Raw genomic sequence first — 19,439 nt, 5'->3', positions numbered from 1 at the left:
AAATTAAAGATTGTTTTGTTTGATTTTTCTTAATTAGTAAATTATAATTTTTATAGTTATTGAGATTTGAAAATAACAATTATTTTACATTTAATAAAACGACTATGTTCCATAATAAATAAAAATGTCAATAATTATACCAAATTGACTCCTAGTGTGCATAAAAATCTTACTTTTTTAAATTAAACAATTATACCAAATTAACTCTTTATATATATTAATTCTTAAAATAAAAAATATTTTTTTCAAATTAAACAATTTTAAAAATATTAAATCTTACTCGAGAAAAAAAGAAGTTATTTTAGTTAAAATAAAATAAAAAATAAAAAATTTTATTTTTAATATAGTTTTAAAATGAGTTTTTATACTTTAAAATGAAAATACATAAATATTTTATTTAAAAAAAATTATAGGAAAATATTTTTAAATCAGAGTTATAAGGGAGAAACAAAAAAATAACCATAGTTTTCCTCTTTTTTTTCCTTACTATAAAAGGAAAACCTAGGAGGAATCTGCCACGCTCCACGCTAGGTGTCCTTAAAAGACACCCTCTGCCCTCATCTTTTGTCTCTCTCCCTCGAGCCTGAAACCCACTTGCTAGGGTTTCCCTCTCTCTCTCTCTCCCATCAAGAAAACCTACAGCCACACGCACAATGATGCAGCAACCAGGACCAGGAGGAGCCATGCTACCCCAACAACAACAACCACCACAGCAATACCAGCAACCTCCTTACATGATGATGATGCCGCCACCACCAATGGCTCAAACCCAACCTCCACCACCACACATGTGGGCTCAACATCAGGCCCATCAGGCTTCTATTCCACCACCACAGCAACAACAGGGACAGGGACAACCTCCTGCTACTGCTGATGAGGTCAGGACTCTTTGGATTGGTGACTTGCAGTACTGGATGGATGAGAACTATATTGCTAGCTGTTTTGCTCATACTGGAGAGGTAAAAAAGAAAAATCCAGTTTTCATTTTGTGTAAAGTTTGTGTTTTGTGTGTAAAGATTTGATCTTTTTGATTCTGTAATGGGTTTCTTGTATGTTTATGTTATAGAGGGTTTGCTGTTTCTTTTTTCTTGGATTATTTTTCTTTTTTGAAGTTATGACTATTATTTGTATAGTATATGAAGATTTATCCGGTGGGTGGGTGGTGAATTTAGGTGGGATAATTTAGTGTGAAGCTTAATAGCAGTATTCAATGAAGGAGGATGGGTTTGGAGATGGTGACTTTTAAGGTTTTCTGGTTTGTAAGATTTTGTAGTCTGTGCTGATTCTGTTCTGTTCTTTCTTGAAATTTTTGAATGAGTCTGTTTTGTCTACTGGGGGTGCTATATGGTTTGATTGTATAAGGGAGAGATGAATTGGAGATTCTTTTTGTATCAAAGAGGTTTATGTGTTGATTGAACCTGGCTAGTTTGCTTACCAATCTATGATTTTTATTTTTCCTTATTATATTTTGAGAGAAACAGAATAGTAGTAATGTTGCATTTAGTTTTTGCTGTTTGAAGGGGAAGTGTAAAATCATGAAGAGTTTAGTATTGAATGCATAATCACATGGATCAAATATCTTCATCATTTGAGTTCTTGTAAAATTGATTTTTTGTCTGTTTACAGAAGCAACAAAAAGTTTGTGATTACATGTCAAATCTAACAATATATTTCGGACTTTTTTCATACTTTAAACATTACAGACATGTTTACACGCATGCTGTGAACATGTGAATTAGAGAGGGGAGGATCCTAATCTTGGGTTTACTTTACTGAGAATATGTTTTTGTTGCAGGTTGCTTCTGTGAAAATCATTCGTAATAAGCAAACTTCTCAAATCGAAGGTTATGGATTTATTGAGATGACCAGTCATGGGGCTGCAGAAAGGATATTGCAGACTTATAATGGTACCCCAATGCCAAATGGCGAGCAGAACTTTAGGCTGAACTGGGCTTCTTTTAGTGGGGGTGATAAGCGTGATGATTCTCCTGACTTCACTATATTTGTGGGAGACTTGGCTGCTGATGTTACAGATTTCATGCTCCAAGAGACATTCAGGGCCCACTTTCCCTCAGTGAAGGGTGCAAAGGTGGTGATTGATAGGCTCACTGGACGCACAAAGGGTTATGGATTTGTTCGTTTTGGAGATGAAAGTGAACAGCTACGTGCTATGACCGAGATGAATGGGGCATTTTGTTCGACAAGGCCTATGCGAGTAGGGCTTGCTTCAAACAAGAAGGCTGTGGTTGGTCAGCAATATCCAAAAGGTATGTTTCTTAGTTGTCATTGTTGTTGCTCTAGCTGAATGCCAATTATTTAAACATGGTATCGTTTTTTCTTTTCTTTTCAATATGCGTTTGTAATCATGGATTTGCCCCATTTAGATTGGTAGGGTGATTATCTGAATTTCCAGTTGTTGTTATGCTCTGAGTATGCTTAACATTTTTGGTAAGTTTGCCTTCTTCCAGCTATTCTTTGAAGATAGGCAGCAGTTTCCAAAGTCATTTCTTCCATTGTTTCCTATGACACATGGGCACAGTAAATTCTATTAAAAATCTTGAAACATGCAAAAACTTATAGAATTCCTGTTGTCTCAGAGCAGGACGTCAAGAGGCTCTATCATCTAAGGGCCTGGAACTGATTTCAGCTGAATTGGTTACCCTTTAGTGCGTGGCCTCACTTAGGTCAGTTTTAAGTTTTTGTCCTGCCTGTTATTTGAGCTTCTATGTAGCATCTGCAATGCTACATTTCAAGCTTCTTTTCAGTTCGTTCAATTAGTTGAGCTTTCTGTCAAGTTATATTTCTTACTACTCTGGTTACCTAAAGATTTATCAGCTCAGTATCGTGTCATTTTTACCATTAGATAGGGAGGGTCTAGTGTTTCTTCTTCATTTTTTTTGGTCATTAGGGAAAAAAATGCTTGTCTGTTTCCCAGTTAATTATACATTCATTAGATATTCCTTCATTGTTCCTTAATGAATTACTCTAATTAATAATTCTAAATTTCTTTGCATTTTTTTGTGAGTTTAGATTTCCCAGCCACTACCAGTTTACTTTGTGTAGCCTGTGGTGACTCTATTGCTTGAAACTAGTGTTGCCACATACACCACCATCATTTTGTGTCTGGGTTTTATTGGGACTGCTGTCTCTTCTTGTCCTTACTTAATTATACATTCATTAGATATTCCTTCATTGTTCCTTAATAAATTACTCTAATTAATAATTCTAAATTTCTTTGCATTTTTTGTGAATTTAGATTTCCCAGCCACTACCAGTTTACTTTGTGTAGCCTGTGGTGACTCTATTGCTTGAAACTAGTGGTGCCACGTACACCACCATCATTTTGTGTCTAGGTTTTATTGGGACTGCTGTCTCTTCTTGTCCTTAATACATAAGCTTGATTTTGTTAATTTTTGCTCCTTCAGGATATTTTTGTGCCATTAGTTGCTCTGGGTGCTAATTTGCCTGTTTCTCCATAGGAGTGGATGATGAGTTTTGTTTGACATTTAAAGATCTTTCTTTTAAAAAGAACATTGATATGACATATAGTTCCTAATAAAACCACCAACATTGACAATATGTTCTTTGACAAAACCAAAGTCTTTCACACCTTTTGCAATAAATTCTGGGGAGTTTATTTTTGTCCCACCATTATCATTCTTAAAGTATTAAATGATCACTACTTCCAGAAGCCAAATAAATCAGGTGAACAGTTTGTTCGAATTAGTGTAGTTTGTTACTTTCACTGGAGCAGATGCTGAATTGCTCATTGTCTTGCACTTGTGTGGTTTTGTTGCTTTCTGGTTTGACTGTTTGTCAGATTGGCATGCCATGCTCCTTCATATTGCATGATTTCAAATTGATGATTTACTTGGGCTTGACTTTCAAATTAACATTTCGGTGCAACTTCCAATGTGAATAAGTTGGTAGCCTGAATTTTGCCACATTTTTTTCCCTTTTTTTGTGAAAGGTTATAACGTTCTTGATGCAAACCTTTTTCTTAAGAGACTAATGTTATGCTGCTTCATGATATCCTAAATGCTTCTTAACTGCTCTTTATTGTTGTAGCTTAATTATCAGAATATTTTCTGTTATTTACTCCCCAGAATTTGATGAAGCGAATGATTGGAGATTGGGTGCAAATAGTACATTTTTTTGCCACGGATTGATCGGGCAAATAAAAATTTGAATGTTAAGCTCTGCTTTCATTTAATTGTTTCCTTTTATTTGAGAGCAAAACACTTAATACAAGAAACAAGAGATCAAGAAGGAACTTTTGCTACATGCAAGCTAAATGATGGGAATTGATTTGATACTTCTGAAGAATTATTTGGATATTAGTGTTGAGTTGAATTTATTCACACTTGTGTATTTGAACTAATGATGTGCTCTTCTTCATGATAAATTGTTTTATGAATTGAGATGTCCATCTGTGTTTCTTGAACAGCTTTTTTACTATGGGGGACCATTATCTCTGGAGGCTGTCTTGCCTGTCATTTTGTATTTCTTGTTTATTTCATCTTTATTTTCATATGCAGCTTCATATCAGAATCCTCAGCCTCAGAACGACGGCGACCCTAATAATACAACTGTGGGTACTTTGTTCTTTTTTATTGTAGAAATTACTTTTCCCAACGTGATTCTGACTTGGACAAATTTAAACAGATATTTGTTGGTAATTTGGATTCTAATGTTATGGATGATCATTTGAAAGAACTCTTTGGCCAATATGGACAATTATTGCATGTGAAGATACCTGCAGGCAAGAGATGTGGGTTTGTTCAGTTTGCTGACAGGTAAGGAAATTTGCTTGAGCATCTGCTGATGACAGCTCTTGAGGAAAATTAACTTTTTAACCTGCATTTGGGCATTGTGTCAGGAGCTCTGCAGAAGAAGCACTGAAAATGTTAAATGGAGCTCAGTTGAGCGGACAGAATATTCGATTGTCATGGGGCCGTAATCCTTCAAATAAACAGGTTTTTTTACATTAGCTGACACCTACTTAAATTTCTCTAGAGAGATTCGCATGTTCTCATGAACATGATACATGGGTCTGGTGTGTCTCCTCATTTGCAGGCTCAGCCAGATGCAAACCAGTATGGTGGTGGATACTATGGATATGGACAACAGGGATATGAAAATTATGGGTATGCCCCAGCTACTCAGGACCCCAATATGTACTACGGAGGTTATCCTGGTTATGGGAACTATCAGCAGGGCCAGCAGCAGCAAGTAGGATATAGCTGAGAAGTCTTGGCATGTCATCGCCTATCCTTGTAGTTTATTAGTAGAAAGATGGTGCTTTTCCCTTCTCATCTTGTATGCTTTTTGGAAGAAAACCATTTCAGGCCGTGTTCTTCTCTTGCTGCAAGTACAAACCTCCATTTTTAAAAAAATTGTAAAACTATTACCTTACTTGTTTAAGATTTGTTAAGAGAGCTATGCTATTATTATTCTGTGTTTCATTTTTTGATGTGAATATTTTGAACATTTATGGGTGGGGGGGGCTAGTTCAACCTGGGGATCTAGAGCCGGACTTGGCCGAATACTGCTTGTTGGTGGTACAGGGTACCCGAGGGCCTAGCGTGCTCTTGATAATCAACTGCATGATGGGAACATTTCTCCTGCTATGGTAAATGGTGTCCATTTTGGTTAGATTTTTGTTTTTTGGAAATGTAGAGGCTTTTCAAAGCCCACAAAAGAAATCATGGTCAAGTGTGATAAACAAGAAAATTGAAGAAAATTCCAGTATAATTATTTTCAGTCCCGAGAGTGGAATTGTTGCTGGTTGCTGCCGTGGGTTGTTGGAGTTGCTGGTTGACTTAAAGAATCCACTTGAATCCATTACAAAGTTTGACACATGTCAGCAATCCATTGTAGGGCTAATGCTTATTGCATCCCTCTTAATTTAGGTTTTCATTAGTACTAAAACAATTCTATATTCTTTAAGGGCTGCCCTACAATAGTTTTCACCAATATAATTATTTTGAATTATTGGAAAAATTAGAACAAAACTAAACTCAAGTGGTGCAATTCGTTCCACAATAATTGCATTAGTATAGACTAGGTATTCCCTTCTCTAAGTGTGAGTGTTGGTTCTACAAAAAGGAATTCCAAGAAAATGACTTCGAGGATCTAGTAGATAACTAATATAGCATTCTGCCTTTTGAGTATATGTAGAAACATTCAACCAAATACCTTGAGTAAATCTAGCAATATCCTTAAAAAATTTAAGAGGAAAAGGTTTGAGAAACAAGAAAGAGAGGGGGGAAGAAACAATTATCTTCAATCTGGTTTCTTCAAGTTCAAGCAATTATCTGTAGTTTGACCGAACAACTCTTGCACCAGTTTTAGCTCCCTCTCTGCAACCATCGAAACCACTGAGTAAAGAAAAGATGAAAACATATGCCGGGGGCATGTAAATCATCCAAAATAACCCATTTTAAATCTAGTAACTGTTAAAAACAAATCACATTGAGATGGTGACCATGATTCCAAAACTTGCTATATCCTTTTCCTTTCATATTACTATACTTTAAATCACTTTCCAAACTGCTAAATTCGTTTTTTCTACTGCATTGGCATTATGAATGTTATATCCTCCCTTTATGGGTCTTAGGGAAGCAAGGGGAAGGATTCAGAATTCAGGATCTGAATTCAGGATCAGAATTCAGGATCTGAATTCTATGCGCTGCTGTTGCTTTGCAGGGGAGGTGCCATTGCTCAAACTGCCAGCTAATTATAATATTAATTTTGAAGCAGGACAAGTATTGTAACTAGTGTCCGAGCACATACAGCACATCAAACAACAAGCTGAAAAGTTGAAGAATTTACCCGCTGCCTCCAGTTGCCTTTGAAGTTCCTGGCCTACAGCATCATTTTCAGCCTGTGCATTCACAGACAAGTTAACAGACCATTCATCAATTCTAAAATACTAGATGTAGAAAGTGTAAATCAGTGAAGTTTCTGTGGAATAAACCTGGAGTTCTGCAATCCTTTTCAGTTGGGCTTCCTCACCTCCCTCAGACAAAGGGAGTGCTGCAACCAATGCATCAAACTGTACAAAGAACAACCAGGAATTAGTTGCACCATCCTGTGCAACTCAGTTATTAAAGTGTACACAGGAGATGGACAGAAAACCAACAGCTGGACACTTGAAATCAAAATCTCATGGAGCAAAAAAGCAAACTGTTTTGGATTCACACATTCTTGTTCTCATTACCTAGCCAATTCCCTTGCATCGCCAAAAAAAACCCTGACATTTTTGCTGATTTCTATACTGATTTCCACAAAACTTCCAGCCATTTTGACACAAATCAGCTAACATACCAGTTTTTCAGTATGCTACTGAAAAATGAATTTTGTTAACATGACAAAGCAAGGGTCAAACTCTCATTTTAAAGAAAATTGTATATTATTCAAGAAGCCCCACATTTCTCTAACATATGATGGAATTTTCAACTCTTTAATCCCTACACACAACAAAGCATCATATATTTACTTCACTCACAACATTTTTGTTAGATTCTTGCATTCACAGACAAGGCAGCTTTAGCTTTAGCACTTGAGTTGTTCACTCCACAAACAAAAGAATCTTCATTAAATTTAGTAAAAGAACGGGGCCTATTACTACAAATCTCCACTAACAAACACTAGAAAGAATTTCAAACGGTCCTAAAATCCAGACTTCACAAAAAGCTTCGAAGTTCATTCTAAACAAACTTCTACTGATGAATCAAGCAAAATCTAATAATACAGATAAGATCTTAGCCACTTCCCAGTTTTGATTACAGGACTTAATAAAGCACTCAAGACGAGACAAACATCAACTCCTATCCAAATTCAAAACAAATCCTAGAACAGAAAATCTAAGTTCAAGTATCAAGACTATAATTCAGCATCAAAGGTTGTCCTTACACACACTAAACTACAAGCATAAAAATTAAAAAGAAAGAAAAGAAAACTCCAAGCATCTTGCACCGTAAAAACCGCCCACTGATTATTCAAGCTACACCAGCCCAGAAAAGAAAATAAAGATTCACTGCTTAAAACACTGAATTAACCCTAAGTAAGCAAAACCCAGATGCTAAAATGACAAGAAAATCATAAAGAGTCAATCTTTTTTTCTGGATTTCTCTATAAAGTTTAAATTCTTGAGCTAGATTGTTTGAAATAATTACCTGTTTAGCAGCTTTGACAAGGGCAGCACTCATCTGTTTTGGTTGCTCAGGGAAACTGGCAGCATCTTCTGTAGGATTTGGAGGAGGTTCTGGGTAGTTTTGAGAGAGTCTGGCTGATGGTGCATCTCGTTGAAGAGTACCAAAAGTGTTGAAAGTAAGCCCTGCTATTTGATTCACTTGCTCCTGTAACTGAGATATTATGTCCATGTTTATTGCAACCTTGTATTTGTAGTAGTAGTCGTACTAGAAATTTTGATATCAGATGAATAGAGTATAGAGGTTTTTTTCCCCTCTTTCTCGAGAAACAAACGGAACTTTGCAGATTTTGAGGTTTCACGGTAGCCGAAGCTAGAATAGTAGTGGCCCTTTTGGGATGATTCAACAAACTAGCCTATTAACTTGATGTGCTTTCGATTTTTTTATATTTATATTTTATTTACTATTTATTAATTAAAAATTTTAGATATTTATAAATTATTTATCTATTTTTTTTAGCATTCAATAAGTATTTATTATCTAATATTATTCTTTAATCAATAAAAAATAAAATAATTAATATATATATATATATTGTATTAAAAAATATTTAAATATTCTATGAATATATTTATATAATATAAATATATATTTTAAGTTAGGTTTAATCAGATTTAATAATATTTATACCTTATCTATTATCTATTAGATTTTAAAAAAAAATTTATTCAGGTCGGTATCTATTAGATTCGGAATAAATTGACATCCCTAGCTAAAACCCTAAATGTTCATTAGTTCTTTTAATATATAAATAATTTAATTAATTGGTTTTTACTTAGCCATTTTTTTTATCTTTATTCTAATGTATTTTGATTTTATAAGAGAAAAGAAAGAATAAAATTATGAATTATTATATGATAATTGAAACAGAAATTGTCCTCAAGATAATAATACTGTTTCTAATATCCAAATTATTAAAAAAAATATTAATGATATAAACTCCTATATGATTCAAGCTTTTTAGAGAAAAAAATGAGAATTTATTTGTATCGAAAAAATAAAAATATATTTGGTTAAAAAAATAAAGGTGAAGCTTATAGGGATCCAAAAAAATTTCTAGCTTTATTAGTATTTAAAAATAAAATAAAAAATTATTTTTATTATAATTATAAAATAAATTTATGTGGAGAGAAATAGGGCATTTAGAAACTTTCTTTGAGTTATGGAACATCATTAAGGTCATCTGACTTGAAAAGCAAAACGTCTAGCAAATTTAAGACAAAAAATTAATAACTAAGATAAACTACTTTCAACTGAATTAGTCCAAAAGGCTGCAAAGAAATTATTACCAAAGTCTGCATCCATTTCTACTACAAATATAAAATGAGATCCCAAATCAAAAGGTAAACCATTTAGAAGTGAAAATACATGCCCGACCTGTGAACTGGTATTTAAGGATCTACTTGGGACTCTAAACGATGGCAATGTCGAGCATTATTGACTATGCCTATTTATTCCTCGACCATTGACATCATGTGTTGCATCTATCACAGCTTTATCCTGCCTATGCCCTATTGTTTCATAAGAAAATGCCCTACACCACTGAGTTGTTTTGATACCACCAGATAAATCTAAGATTCGGCAGGTGGGATGACATCCTTGATATTACTGTCCACATTATTAGTAACATCAGGAGAATTGCAGAGCTGGGGTTCAGTCATCCTAGGAAGAACAGGTTCGTCAGCAGCAGCCTTGGATTCTGGTAGTATAGCTTTTCTCCCAAATAGAGTTGCAGGTAGGCTGGTCGCTGCTGAAATGTCTACCCCTGCCTTCATAATATTTGTAGCACCAGAAGGAACATCTGACTGGGGTTCAATGACTCTCTGAAGAGAGAATCCTTCAGCTGCAAGCTTCTGTGTTGGGGGAATAGCTTCTCTCCCGAACAGCAGTGATGGAAAGCTTGCAATTGGTGAGGATAGTGAGTTTGCCTCGGTAGTATTAGCAGCATGACCTATAGGAATAGGACTACGATTAAGATGGGATGTGTCATCTCCACTGATAATCTTCATAGCAGGCTCTGAAGGACCAGCATTTTTTGGAGAAGCCTGTTTTTCCATTAAAGAACAAGGGCCTTTCACTCCATCATGGACCGGTTGATTCAGCTTAAGGTCATCACCAGAAGGCTGCTTTTGAGTTTCACTCACTGGCAAAATATCAGCAGGGGGTGAAGGTAGAGACACCGATTTTAATTGTTCACTAGCCTTTACATTTAAATTAGGTCCTTTTCTTAGTGAGGCTTTGAATTCCTGCAGCAAATCATGCTGTCCGGCAATCTTATTGTGCTCCATCTCTGCCGTAACAGAGACAGATTGATTCTCATGTCCTGAACCCAAAACTTGAGGCGGCATGACGTTTCCTCCAAACAAAGGTCCTGTGCTACCCTGCAAGTATTCAGTCCGAGGCAGCATCTGAGAAGCAGATAGGCTCTCCTTTGCAATTGGAGCAGTTGGTTGAAACCCAGATTGGAGCCCTTTGTCCTGAACAGTCAGTGCGAGCTTTTTTAGCTCAACCAGTTGCTTACCACTGTGCTTTGGTGAAGTAACAAAACTAGGCAACTGAGTTGGAGGATGAAAAACTGGGATGGGAATATCTGCTCTTCTGTACATTTTTGCTTGTGGAGCCACATCATTTTCAGCAGTGATGGGAGTGAATCGGCCAGGTTGAAATACAAGACCCCTCAGAGGAATGTCAGAGTCTTCTACCTTAACTTTAACAAGGTATCCAGCGTCAAATAAACCATCAATAACACCAGTAATCACCCGACCCACCATGTTAACACCAGCAGAATCAGTTGGTCCTACAGTCTGTTTGTTTTTCTTCATATTGTCAGATTCAGGCATTACTGGTGTTTTCTCACCTAGCACAGCACTCTCATCCTTGCGTGGACGGCCGCGTTTGCGTTTCATAGGAGGATCCACCGGAGAAGAGCTAGTCCCCTGACTTAGAGGGTTCATCTTGCGCAGTTGACAAGTCGATTGATTTTACACAGGTCTTCAAAAATTTTCTCCTGCAAACAAGATCATAAACTTTGTATCCATTCTTTTCCACATTAAACCATCAGTTAAAGAGTAAAAATAACAACAAGACTATTAGAAACAGAAACTGATCGATGATACACTATTCCTGGTATAGTTCTGTTGGGTTAACATCATAACGATAACCTGGAACAATTAAGTTCTACCAATCCACCAGAGCATTTGAACATTCTCTGGTCTGCATGGTACAAGACAATACATATCAGAAGCCTACAAGTGCATATATTGCATTAAGCCTTCTCCTTGGACTAGGCTTCAGCTTATGGATCTTAAGCCACTTTCTTCTCTTGTGTTTGAAAAGATTCTGTCTTTTTTCTTTAATGGAAGCCATGCTGAACAGAATACAGTCAAGTCCATGTTTTTTCTATATAAATTACTCTTTGAAAGACACAAAAGGCATAGAAGCAAAAATCTCTTCTAGATCTAATATTACTTGAGTCCATAAAAATGAAAAAAGAAAACTTTGACATTTTCATTCCCCATAACTAACTTTGCCAACTTCACACTAAGATCTATACTTGGCAGGGTTAAGGATTCAAATCCATGTAAACACACACATGCATTCACATTTATGTGCTTCCATAAACATAAGATTTTACTATTGAAAAATTCACACGTCACAAGTTCTAGAAACAAAAAACACTTGAGGTTTTGTTATGACCTAAACAAGAATTGATAAAACTTCCTCATTTTGTCTTTGTCATTGCTATTTTGATATCCATTTTCAAATCAGTAAAGGTTTTTATGATCTAAGCTTATATCTCATGATAAATAAAACTAGACATAGATGTGTTCTTATCACAAAAAAAAACATTAAATAAATCAAAATCAGGAACAATAATTTATTAAATACTTCCTCAATAGCTTGTGAAGGCAGAAAGCATATTCATAAAAAGTGGCCAGAATCCAACAATAGCAATCAAATACATGCATAGCACATCATCTGGGGCCCACCTTCAACAACAGGATGCCCCATTTTAGCTCTAATTCACTTAAATATATCGCTGAAATCGCCCACACAGCCAACAAGAAACAAACTTGATGGCATTAAAACATAATCACAAAAAAATAAGGCAAACCCTTGTCATAGATTTTCTCTTACACAAAAATTTTTCCAAAATCTAACCCACACTTTGATTTGCATTAACCATCATAATCAAATCAAGAAAAAAAATCAGAGCTCAACCATCACGATGCTATTCCCTGATAAAATGCAAAAAGTTCTCATTCAAAATCTCAGATAAAAACACTTAAAAAAAATCTAACGGCTCATTAACATTATTGATCACTCTCTTGCACTAACAATGACAGAAAATCAAGAACCAAAACACAATGCAGACGATAGAGAAACTTACGTATCAACACTAGAGAAAGAAAGGGTGTCTGAAAGACCAATCAAGCAAGCTAGAAGAATCTGTTAATGGGATGTTCTAATTTTCTTGTTTGGTTTCAGAGAAAATATACATAACCACAGGGCAAATAGTGCAGGAGGTCAAGTGTGGAGTTTGTGCTGTGTTGTTAGTTTTGGATTCTGTAGTGGGCTTTTAAATAGGTTGCCTTATATTAGACCGATAGTAGATTTTGTGGACATTGGCCCATTTAGATAAATATCTTCAAAAAAATACAAATAATCAAAAACTTAATTATATTTTTCTCGGCAAAATCATTAAACCCAACCGAATCATGGTTCATAGAATCATAAATCAGGCAGGTTGCAGGTTGAGTGGATCAATTTAAAAATATATTTTTTTAAAAAATAGTTAAAATAATGTTGTTTTATAGAAAAATTAAAAAATCAAATCAAGTTTTATTCAAATTATTTTTACCCTTATTTAATTTAAAATAAAAACTAAATTGATAAGTTACTAAATCAAGTTTAATAATATTAATTTATGGCAGCTTTTGTTGCTAATTCGTGGTGCATAGCCTTGCTCATGTTATAAATAGGTTGCTAAGTTTAGCATTTGCAGTTATCTAAATTGTTTGGTAGCTAAATCTTGCTAGAATTCTAAATTTTTTTTCTTAAAAAATAAGATTAGTGAAAGGATAATTTATTGTTATCCTATGCACATGTAACATTTTCATTAATGACATGTATGACATAATAATCATGGGATGACACAACAACCAACATAAACCATCATGGCTCGCCAATAATAATAAATCAATTTTTTCATTAATAATACGTATCTTTCTCCATAAATAAAATTCAGGATTTAAATGTATAAATATACCCGGTCACTAAACAAAATATATATCATATCCCTTGTCATATAGATATTCATAGAAAACCAATCATAAGCCAGTCAACATGCATGTTACACAAGTTCTAGCCAAATAGAAGCTAGAGCATTCATCCAAAGCTAAGCTAGGCTATACAATTTCTAGTCACTAGATCTAGATACATTTCTTATAACTTTATTTTATTTTTCTCTTCTCATATATTATTTTATTTTTTTATATTTATTGACTTAAGTATTAGAGTATTCTATGTTTCCACAAGGGATTGGTTTTTTAAAAACAATTCAAGCTAGATAAAGATCTACATTCAAGTCCTCACTACACCAACCCATGAAGCAGCCATGGAAAGCCCATGTTTTGTCTGAAGTTCTTTTAACTTTCATCAAAATATTTTTTAACATAACAACAAATATCTAGGTTGTAGAGAATTATTTAATATTATTATTCAACTCGACACAGTGAGTCAACCTTGAAATCTTTTAATTTGCCTCTTTGTTTAACTCAAGTTTTAAATTAAATTGTTTAAGAGTTGTTCCGATATGATCTAAGTGACTTGGCTGATCCAAAAGCAACCCGACCAACTGGTAAAAAAAGTCTTGAGAATAAAATTGAGAAAAAAATAATAAAATCAACAACAAAAGAAAACATATTGACTCAACTTTTTTTTTAACTTGAATTTAAAATTAAATCATGTGAGAGTTGTTCTAATATGACCTAGTTGACTTGATCAGTCTAAAAACAACCTAATCAATTGATAAAAGGAGTTTGAGTATGAAGTTTAGATTAAAAAAATGATGGAATTGAAAAAAAAAAAAACCTTCCGACCTAACTTTTTGTCTAGCTTGAATTTAAAATTAAATTATTTGAGAGTTGTCTTGATGTGATCTAGTTGACTTGACTAGTTCAAAGATAACTCTGACGACTGTAAAAATAATAATTTAAAGACAAGACTGAGAAAAATTGATGAAATAAAAATAATAATAAAAAAAGATGAATTAAAAAGAAGAAGAAGAAGAAAAGCCTAATTTTATCAAATTAGGTTGTACAAAGGCCTAATTAAAAGAGAAAAAAAATTCAGAAATTAAAAAGAGAAAATAGTTGAGATGATTCACTATTTATAAAAAAAAAATATTAGATAATATTTTTTTTCATGATTATTACATAATAATTCTACACTAATATCTAAACATAAAAAATTATGAGTTATATTCATAGTCATGATCCCATTTAAAATTTAAGTCATGGATTAATCAAATTAACTTTAAAATGATATCATTTCAATTATTTTAATTAAAATGATGTTTGGATAAAATAAAAAAAATCATTAAAATTAAATACATCAAATCTTATTTAGATTTAATCGAATTAATCAAGTTTTTGTTAAGTCAACTAAATTAAATTTAATCTATCAAGTTACATGAGTTTAATCGACTGAACACCCACCTTGAATTAAAATAATTAATATGAATTTTAAATCAACAAATCATTTTATCAATCCATCAAATTAGACCTGAGATGTATTACTTAAAATCTACCCATAAAAGTTATAATAAAATTGTCAAAAATAAACCATCAAGTAGGTGTCTTAGTAATAAAAGCTTGAGATTAAGAAGTTTGCTTTTCCTGTGATCTCAGTTTTGAGTTTTGTGGTTATTAATATTAATTGCCACTAGAGATTTATCTAATCATTAATTTCAGGACTTGTGAGAATTAGTCAAATACACGCAAGCTATCCGAACATCTCAGTTAATTAAAATTTTTTTTGTCAAAAACAGAACAGCCTTGGCCTTTAGCCAGTTCAAAGGGTACGTGTGTGAGACACGAGTCAATCGTTAAAACTTATGGCTATCAGAACAAAGGAATCAACCACAAACATCTTCTCTTTTCAAGTACTCACCTTTCTTTGCTCTCCTCCTCTTGTCTGAACCACAAACCATAACCATGGCTTCTTTGTTATCAAACACTATCTCTCACTTTTCTCCAAAACCCATTAAAGATTCACCAAAATTGAACAAACCCTTTTCCTTTCAGATAAAACCCATCTTTTTTAAGCCTTCAAAACTGAATCTTTTCAAGATCCGTGCTGATGTTGGGTTTGAATCTAAGACAGTCAAGACCGTTCCAGGTAACTCAGCAGCAACTGGTACTTCTTCTACTAGCTCTGATGATAAGATTAGAGAGATTTTAAGGAATCGTGATTACAACGAGAAGTTTGGATTCAATATGGATATTGATTCCTTTACAATTCCTAAAGGTCTTTCGAAAGAAACAATAAGGCTAATTTCTTCACTTAAAGAAGAACCTGATTGGATGCTTGATTTTAGGTTGAATGCTTTTGAGAGATTCTTGAAATTGAAAGAACCTAAATGGTCTGATAATGAATACCCTATTATTGATTTTCAAGATATGTGTTATTATTCTGCTCCTAAGAAGAAACCTACTGTGAATAGTTTAGAGGAAGCTGACCCGGAACTTATTAAATATTTTGATAGATTGGGGATTCCTTTAACTGAAAGGAATAGATTGGCGAATGTTGCTGTTGATGCTGTTCTTGATAGTGTTTCTATAGCTACTACTCATAGGAAGACTCTAGAGAAGGCTGGTGTTATATTTTGTTCGATTTCAGAGGCAATACAGAAGTATCCTGATTTGGTTAGGAAGTATTTGGGTAGAGTTGTGCCTAGTGAGGATAATTATTATGCTGCTTTGAATTCTGCTGTGTTTAGTGATGGATCATTCTGCTATGTACCGAAAGATACCAAGTGTCCCATGCAGATATCGACTTATTTTAGGATTAACGCGATGGAGACTGGACAGTTTGAGAGAACGTTGATTGTTGCTGATGATAGGAGTTTTGTGGAGTATTTGGAGGGGTGTACTGCACCTTCTTATGATAAGAATCAGCTTCATGCTGCTGTTGTTGAGCTGTATTGTGCTGAGGGTGCGGAGATTAAATACTCCACGGTGCAGAATTGGTATGCTGGTGATGAGCAAGGAAAAGGGGGGATTTATAATTTTGTTACAAAGAGAGGACTTTGTGCTGGGGATAGGTCTAAGATATCTTGGACTCAAGTGGAGACAGGGTCTGCCATTACCTGGAAGTACCCGAGTGTTGTTTTGGAGGGGGATGATACTGTGGGAGAGTTCTATTCTGTTGCGTTGACAAATAATTATCAGCAGGCAGATACAGGAACGAAGATGATCCATAAGGGTAAAAATACTAGAAGTCGAATTATTTCAAAGGGTATTTCAGTTGGACATTCTAGAAACTGTTATAGAGGGCTGGTTCAGGTTCAATCCAAGGCAGACAATGCTCGGAACTCCTCACAATGTGACTCAATGCTTATTGGTGACACTGCAGCTGCCAATACCTATCCTTATATCCAGGTAACTTTCTTTAATCTGCTAGTGTTTTTTTCCAGGCATGTTAAAACTTTTTTGTTGACTATTCATGTATGAGCTGGCTCTTTCGTTTTGCCCCCTCCCTGAATATTTCTCAAGGGTTATGTTCTAAATGGCATTAAATATCAGTTGATGCAAAGACAGCCATATTGTGATGGCTATGGCTGAGCGTTACTTTCTGTTGGTATGGCATAGCTGAATCCTGTTGTCTGATTCTGTTATTGTAATAAGCTGCTCATACATCAAGGGTTAGTCCTTGTTGATAACAAGAAACATAGTACAAATACCAACTTGGTGGTTGAAAAGCAAGAGATTCATGATGTCTTGACTAATATGCATTGTTGAATCCTGTCTTCTGATTATTCCTGTCATAAGCTGCTCACATGGAAAGGGTAGCTCCTTGTTGATGACATGAAATGTAGCGCAAATTACAACATGATATCATTTGCAGGTTCAAGTTACCCCACAACTAAGGTGAGCTTGTGGGGTACATAGGAAAAAATTAAGGGAAACATCATGGATGGTAAATTAGTCACTGAGATTTCTGTTAGCATAGCAGTTAACCAGTTCAGTTGGTCTGGATTGGCAGTCAGATACCCCCAGTGAACATTATTAGGAGCTTGCTCCAATTTCTCATCTTTTTTTGCCACTATGCATTCATATTCTCACCGTCTTTGGATTCCCTTACTCCTTTTCTTGTGCCATCCTTTGTGGTGCATGCTAACTGTGATTCTTTGTGGATAATTATCATACTTGGTTCAGAAAATTGAAGTTGCTTTAATTGGATGCATGGCAAATGGATGAAATGTCCCCAAACATGAAACATCCATAAAACCAAGAAAGCTGTTTTCTATGGATAATTCATATCACGCGGTGGAAATCTCATTTTTTTTAAAAAAATAAGTTTCAAAAAGTTTGATGGGAAATTAGATCATATGTGGTATATCATTTTCTATTGACTATTCTATTGGAGTCTTCCAAACAACAATTTAGTGTATGTTCATTGTTCTGCTAAGAGATCATGTATTTCTTTTGTTGCTCTTAACCATCATCTTTTGTAACAAAGCTGAGGTTGTGTAAATATACTTTTCTAATACAAACCAGTACTATTAACTTGATGTCTAGATATTTATTTACTCAGTAAGTTTTTCATGAATTTGCATGCATGATGCCGTCACTTGTTTCTCGTTGATTCAGGTAGAACATGTTTGTAACTATTGCATGATGGGGATTTTGCCCTTCCTATTTGAAAAAGATCATTTAATTCTCTTCTATCCTGCTGACAACCCAGATAAGCCTTAAGCACAGTGGGATGGGCTGGGCTGCTTGAAAAATCTGCCACTGGGGCTGAGTTCACCATAGACTGAAGGGGATGATCCTGGGGCTGGTCTCATATCCATGGTGGAGCAGCCAGCTTCATGACTTTATCATTAGAGAAAGGGGCAGCCTAGTGCTTTGTTAATATACTGTTGTTGCTCCTGTCATTTTATATAATACATCTCAAAGCCATGGCAACTGAGATGGAAGCCTGCTGCCCATTTTGTTAATAGTCCATCCACAAGGCTGTGAAAGTGGAAACATTCCTTTGGGAAATGGAGCAGGACAGCCCATTTGTTCCCAAATATTCGACATGTAAATGTTGGAGGTTTCCATTCTCCTGCATGTGTGGAGCTCCTTCTAAAATCTGTTACCTTAGCTTTGATTCTTAATAATAGTAAAAAAGAATAAGAGCTCTCTTGATTTTAGATTGGCTTCACTTGCTTGAGACGGTTGCAGTTATATTCTAACAGGAATCAGCATACTTTCAAACATGTTATATGTATTTTTTCTTGAACAGTACTGTTACATCTTCCACGCAGTTTCCCCCCCTCGACATGCTATTTCTAGAAACTGTTACTTTTCATGCCATTCTATATTGCTACTTAAAAATAGTTTGATCTCTATTGTCTAACAGGTGAAGAATCCCACTGCACGTGTTGAACATGAAGCCAGCACCTCCAAGATTGGTGAAGATCAGCTGTTTTACTTTCAGCAAAGGGGAATTGACTATGAAAAAGCCATGGCAGCCATGATTTCTGGGTTTTGCCGAGACGTCTTCAATGAACTTCCTGATGAATTTGGTTCTGAGGTGAACCAGCTGATGAGCTTAAAGCTTGAGGGATCAGTGGGTTAAGCAAAAACTACGGTTTGGCTTAAGTAACGATATTCTCATCTTTTTGTCAACAAGTTTGCTACTGTAGAACTCTGTAAGGTTCGCTTTGTAAATCCACCACAGAAAAAGTTGAGTTGCAGTTCCAGAATAACTCATAAGTTATGAATGATGTAATCATACTCTACACCTATTGTATCATAGACTGTAAAAAAAGGATGCAAGGATGAGTGCTTTCTTGTTTTTTGTTCTTCAAGAGGCCATCTGTCTATGCACTGGCTTGCCTCTCATGGCATGAAACGTGAACAGTGTTAATGTATAAGCTTTTTTTGGCAAAGAATCATGTTTACCTGACTGATTCATATCCGTGCTTTAGCCGAACTATGCTGAAGCTTG

At 34.9% G+C, this 19,439-nt stretch overlaps 4 protein-coding genes across 8 annotated transcripts; 2 read left to right on the top strand and 2 right to left on the bottom strand.

The window, feature by feature from the left end:
* The first annotated feature begins 523 nt into the window (after positions 1-523).
* LOC7458536 (polyadenylate-binding protein RBP45B) lies at positions 524-5,465 on the top strand. Of its 4 annotated transcripts, XM_002305547.4 has the most exons (6): positions 529-959; positions 1,796-2,267; positions 4,539-4,591; positions 4,666-4,796; positions 4,880-4,976; positions 5,077-5,465. In XM_002305547.4, the coding sequence occupies exons 1-6, from the start codon at positions 654-656 to the stop codon at positions 5,245-5,247; spliced, it is 1,230 nt and encodes a 409-aa protein (XP_002305583.2). In that variant the 5' UTR covers positions 529-653; the 3' UTR covers positions 5,248-5,465. The 4 variants fall into 4 exon arrangements, 2 of the variants coding, with proteins under 2 accessions (XP_024454843.1, XP_002305583.2); XR_002981299.2 differs by lacking the exons at positions 4,880-4,976; positions 5,077-5,465 and adding an exon at positions 2,603-2,684 and having other exon boundaries at positions 524-959; positions 4,666-4,753; XR_002981300.2 differs by lacking the exons at positions 4,880-4,976; positions 5,077-5,465 and adding an exon at positions 2,598-2,684 and having other exon boundaries at positions 524-959; positions 4,666-4,753.
* Positions 5,466-6,015: 550 nt separating this feature from the next.
* LOC7458535 (mediator of RNA polymerase II transcription subunit 21) lies at positions 6,016-8,579 on the bottom strand. Of its 2 annotated transcripts, none has more exons than XM_024599076.2 (4): positions 8,181-8,579; positions 6,980-7,057; positions 6,835-6,886; positions 6,016-6,380 (listed from the first exon to the last, which is right to left on the bottom strand). In XM_024599076.2, the coding sequence occupies exons 1-4, from the start codon at positions 8,385-8,387 to the stop codon at positions 6,286-6,288; spliced, it is 432 nt and encodes a 143-aa protein (XP_024454844.1). In that variant the 5' UTR covers positions 8,388-8,579; the 3' UTR covers positions 6,016-6,285. The 2 variants fall into 2 exon arrangements, with proteins under 2 accessions (XP_024454844.1, XP_002304917.1); XM_002304881.4 differs by having other exon boundaries at positions 6,016-6,362.
* Positions 8,580-9,498: 919 nt separating this feature from the next.
* Positions 9,499-12,770, bottom strand: LOC7479062 (uncharacterized). Its single transcript, XM_002304880.4, has 2 exons — positions 12,607-12,770; positions 9,499-11,223 (listed from the first exon to the last, which is right to left on the bottom strand). Exon 2 carries the CDS (start codon positions 11,168-11,170, stop codon positions 9,788-9,790), a length of 1,383 nt encoding a protein of 460 aa, XP_002304916.4. The 5' UTR covers positions 11,171-11,223; positions 12,607-12,770; the 3' UTR covers positions 9,499-9,787.
* A 2,558-nt stretch (positions 12,771-15,328) lies between these two features.
* LOC7479061 (UPF0051 protein ABCI8, chloroplastic) lies at positions 15,329-19,299 on the top strand. The gene is made up of 2 exons (XM_002305546.4): positions 15,329-16,879; positions 18,849-19,299. The coding sequence occupies exons 1-2, from the start codon at positions 15,434-15,436 to the stop codon at positions 19,065-19,067; spliced, it is 1,665 nt and encodes a 554-aa protein (XP_002305582.1). The 5' UTR covers positions 15,329-15,433; the 3' UTR covers positions 19,068-19,299.
* Positions 19,300-19,439: the final 140 nt, after the last annotated feature.

The sequence above is a fragment of the Populus trichocarpa genome, chromosome 4, assembly GCF_000002775.5.
Source record: "Populus trichocarpa isolate Nisqually-1 chromosome 4, P.trichocarpa_v4.1, whole genome shotgun sequence".
NCBI classification, from domain to species: domain Eukaryota; kingdom Viridiplantae; phylum Streptophyta; class Magnoliopsida; order Malpighiales; family Salicaceae; genus Populus; species Populus trichocarpa.
This window is presented reverse-complemented; position numbering and strand designations above follow the sequence as displayed.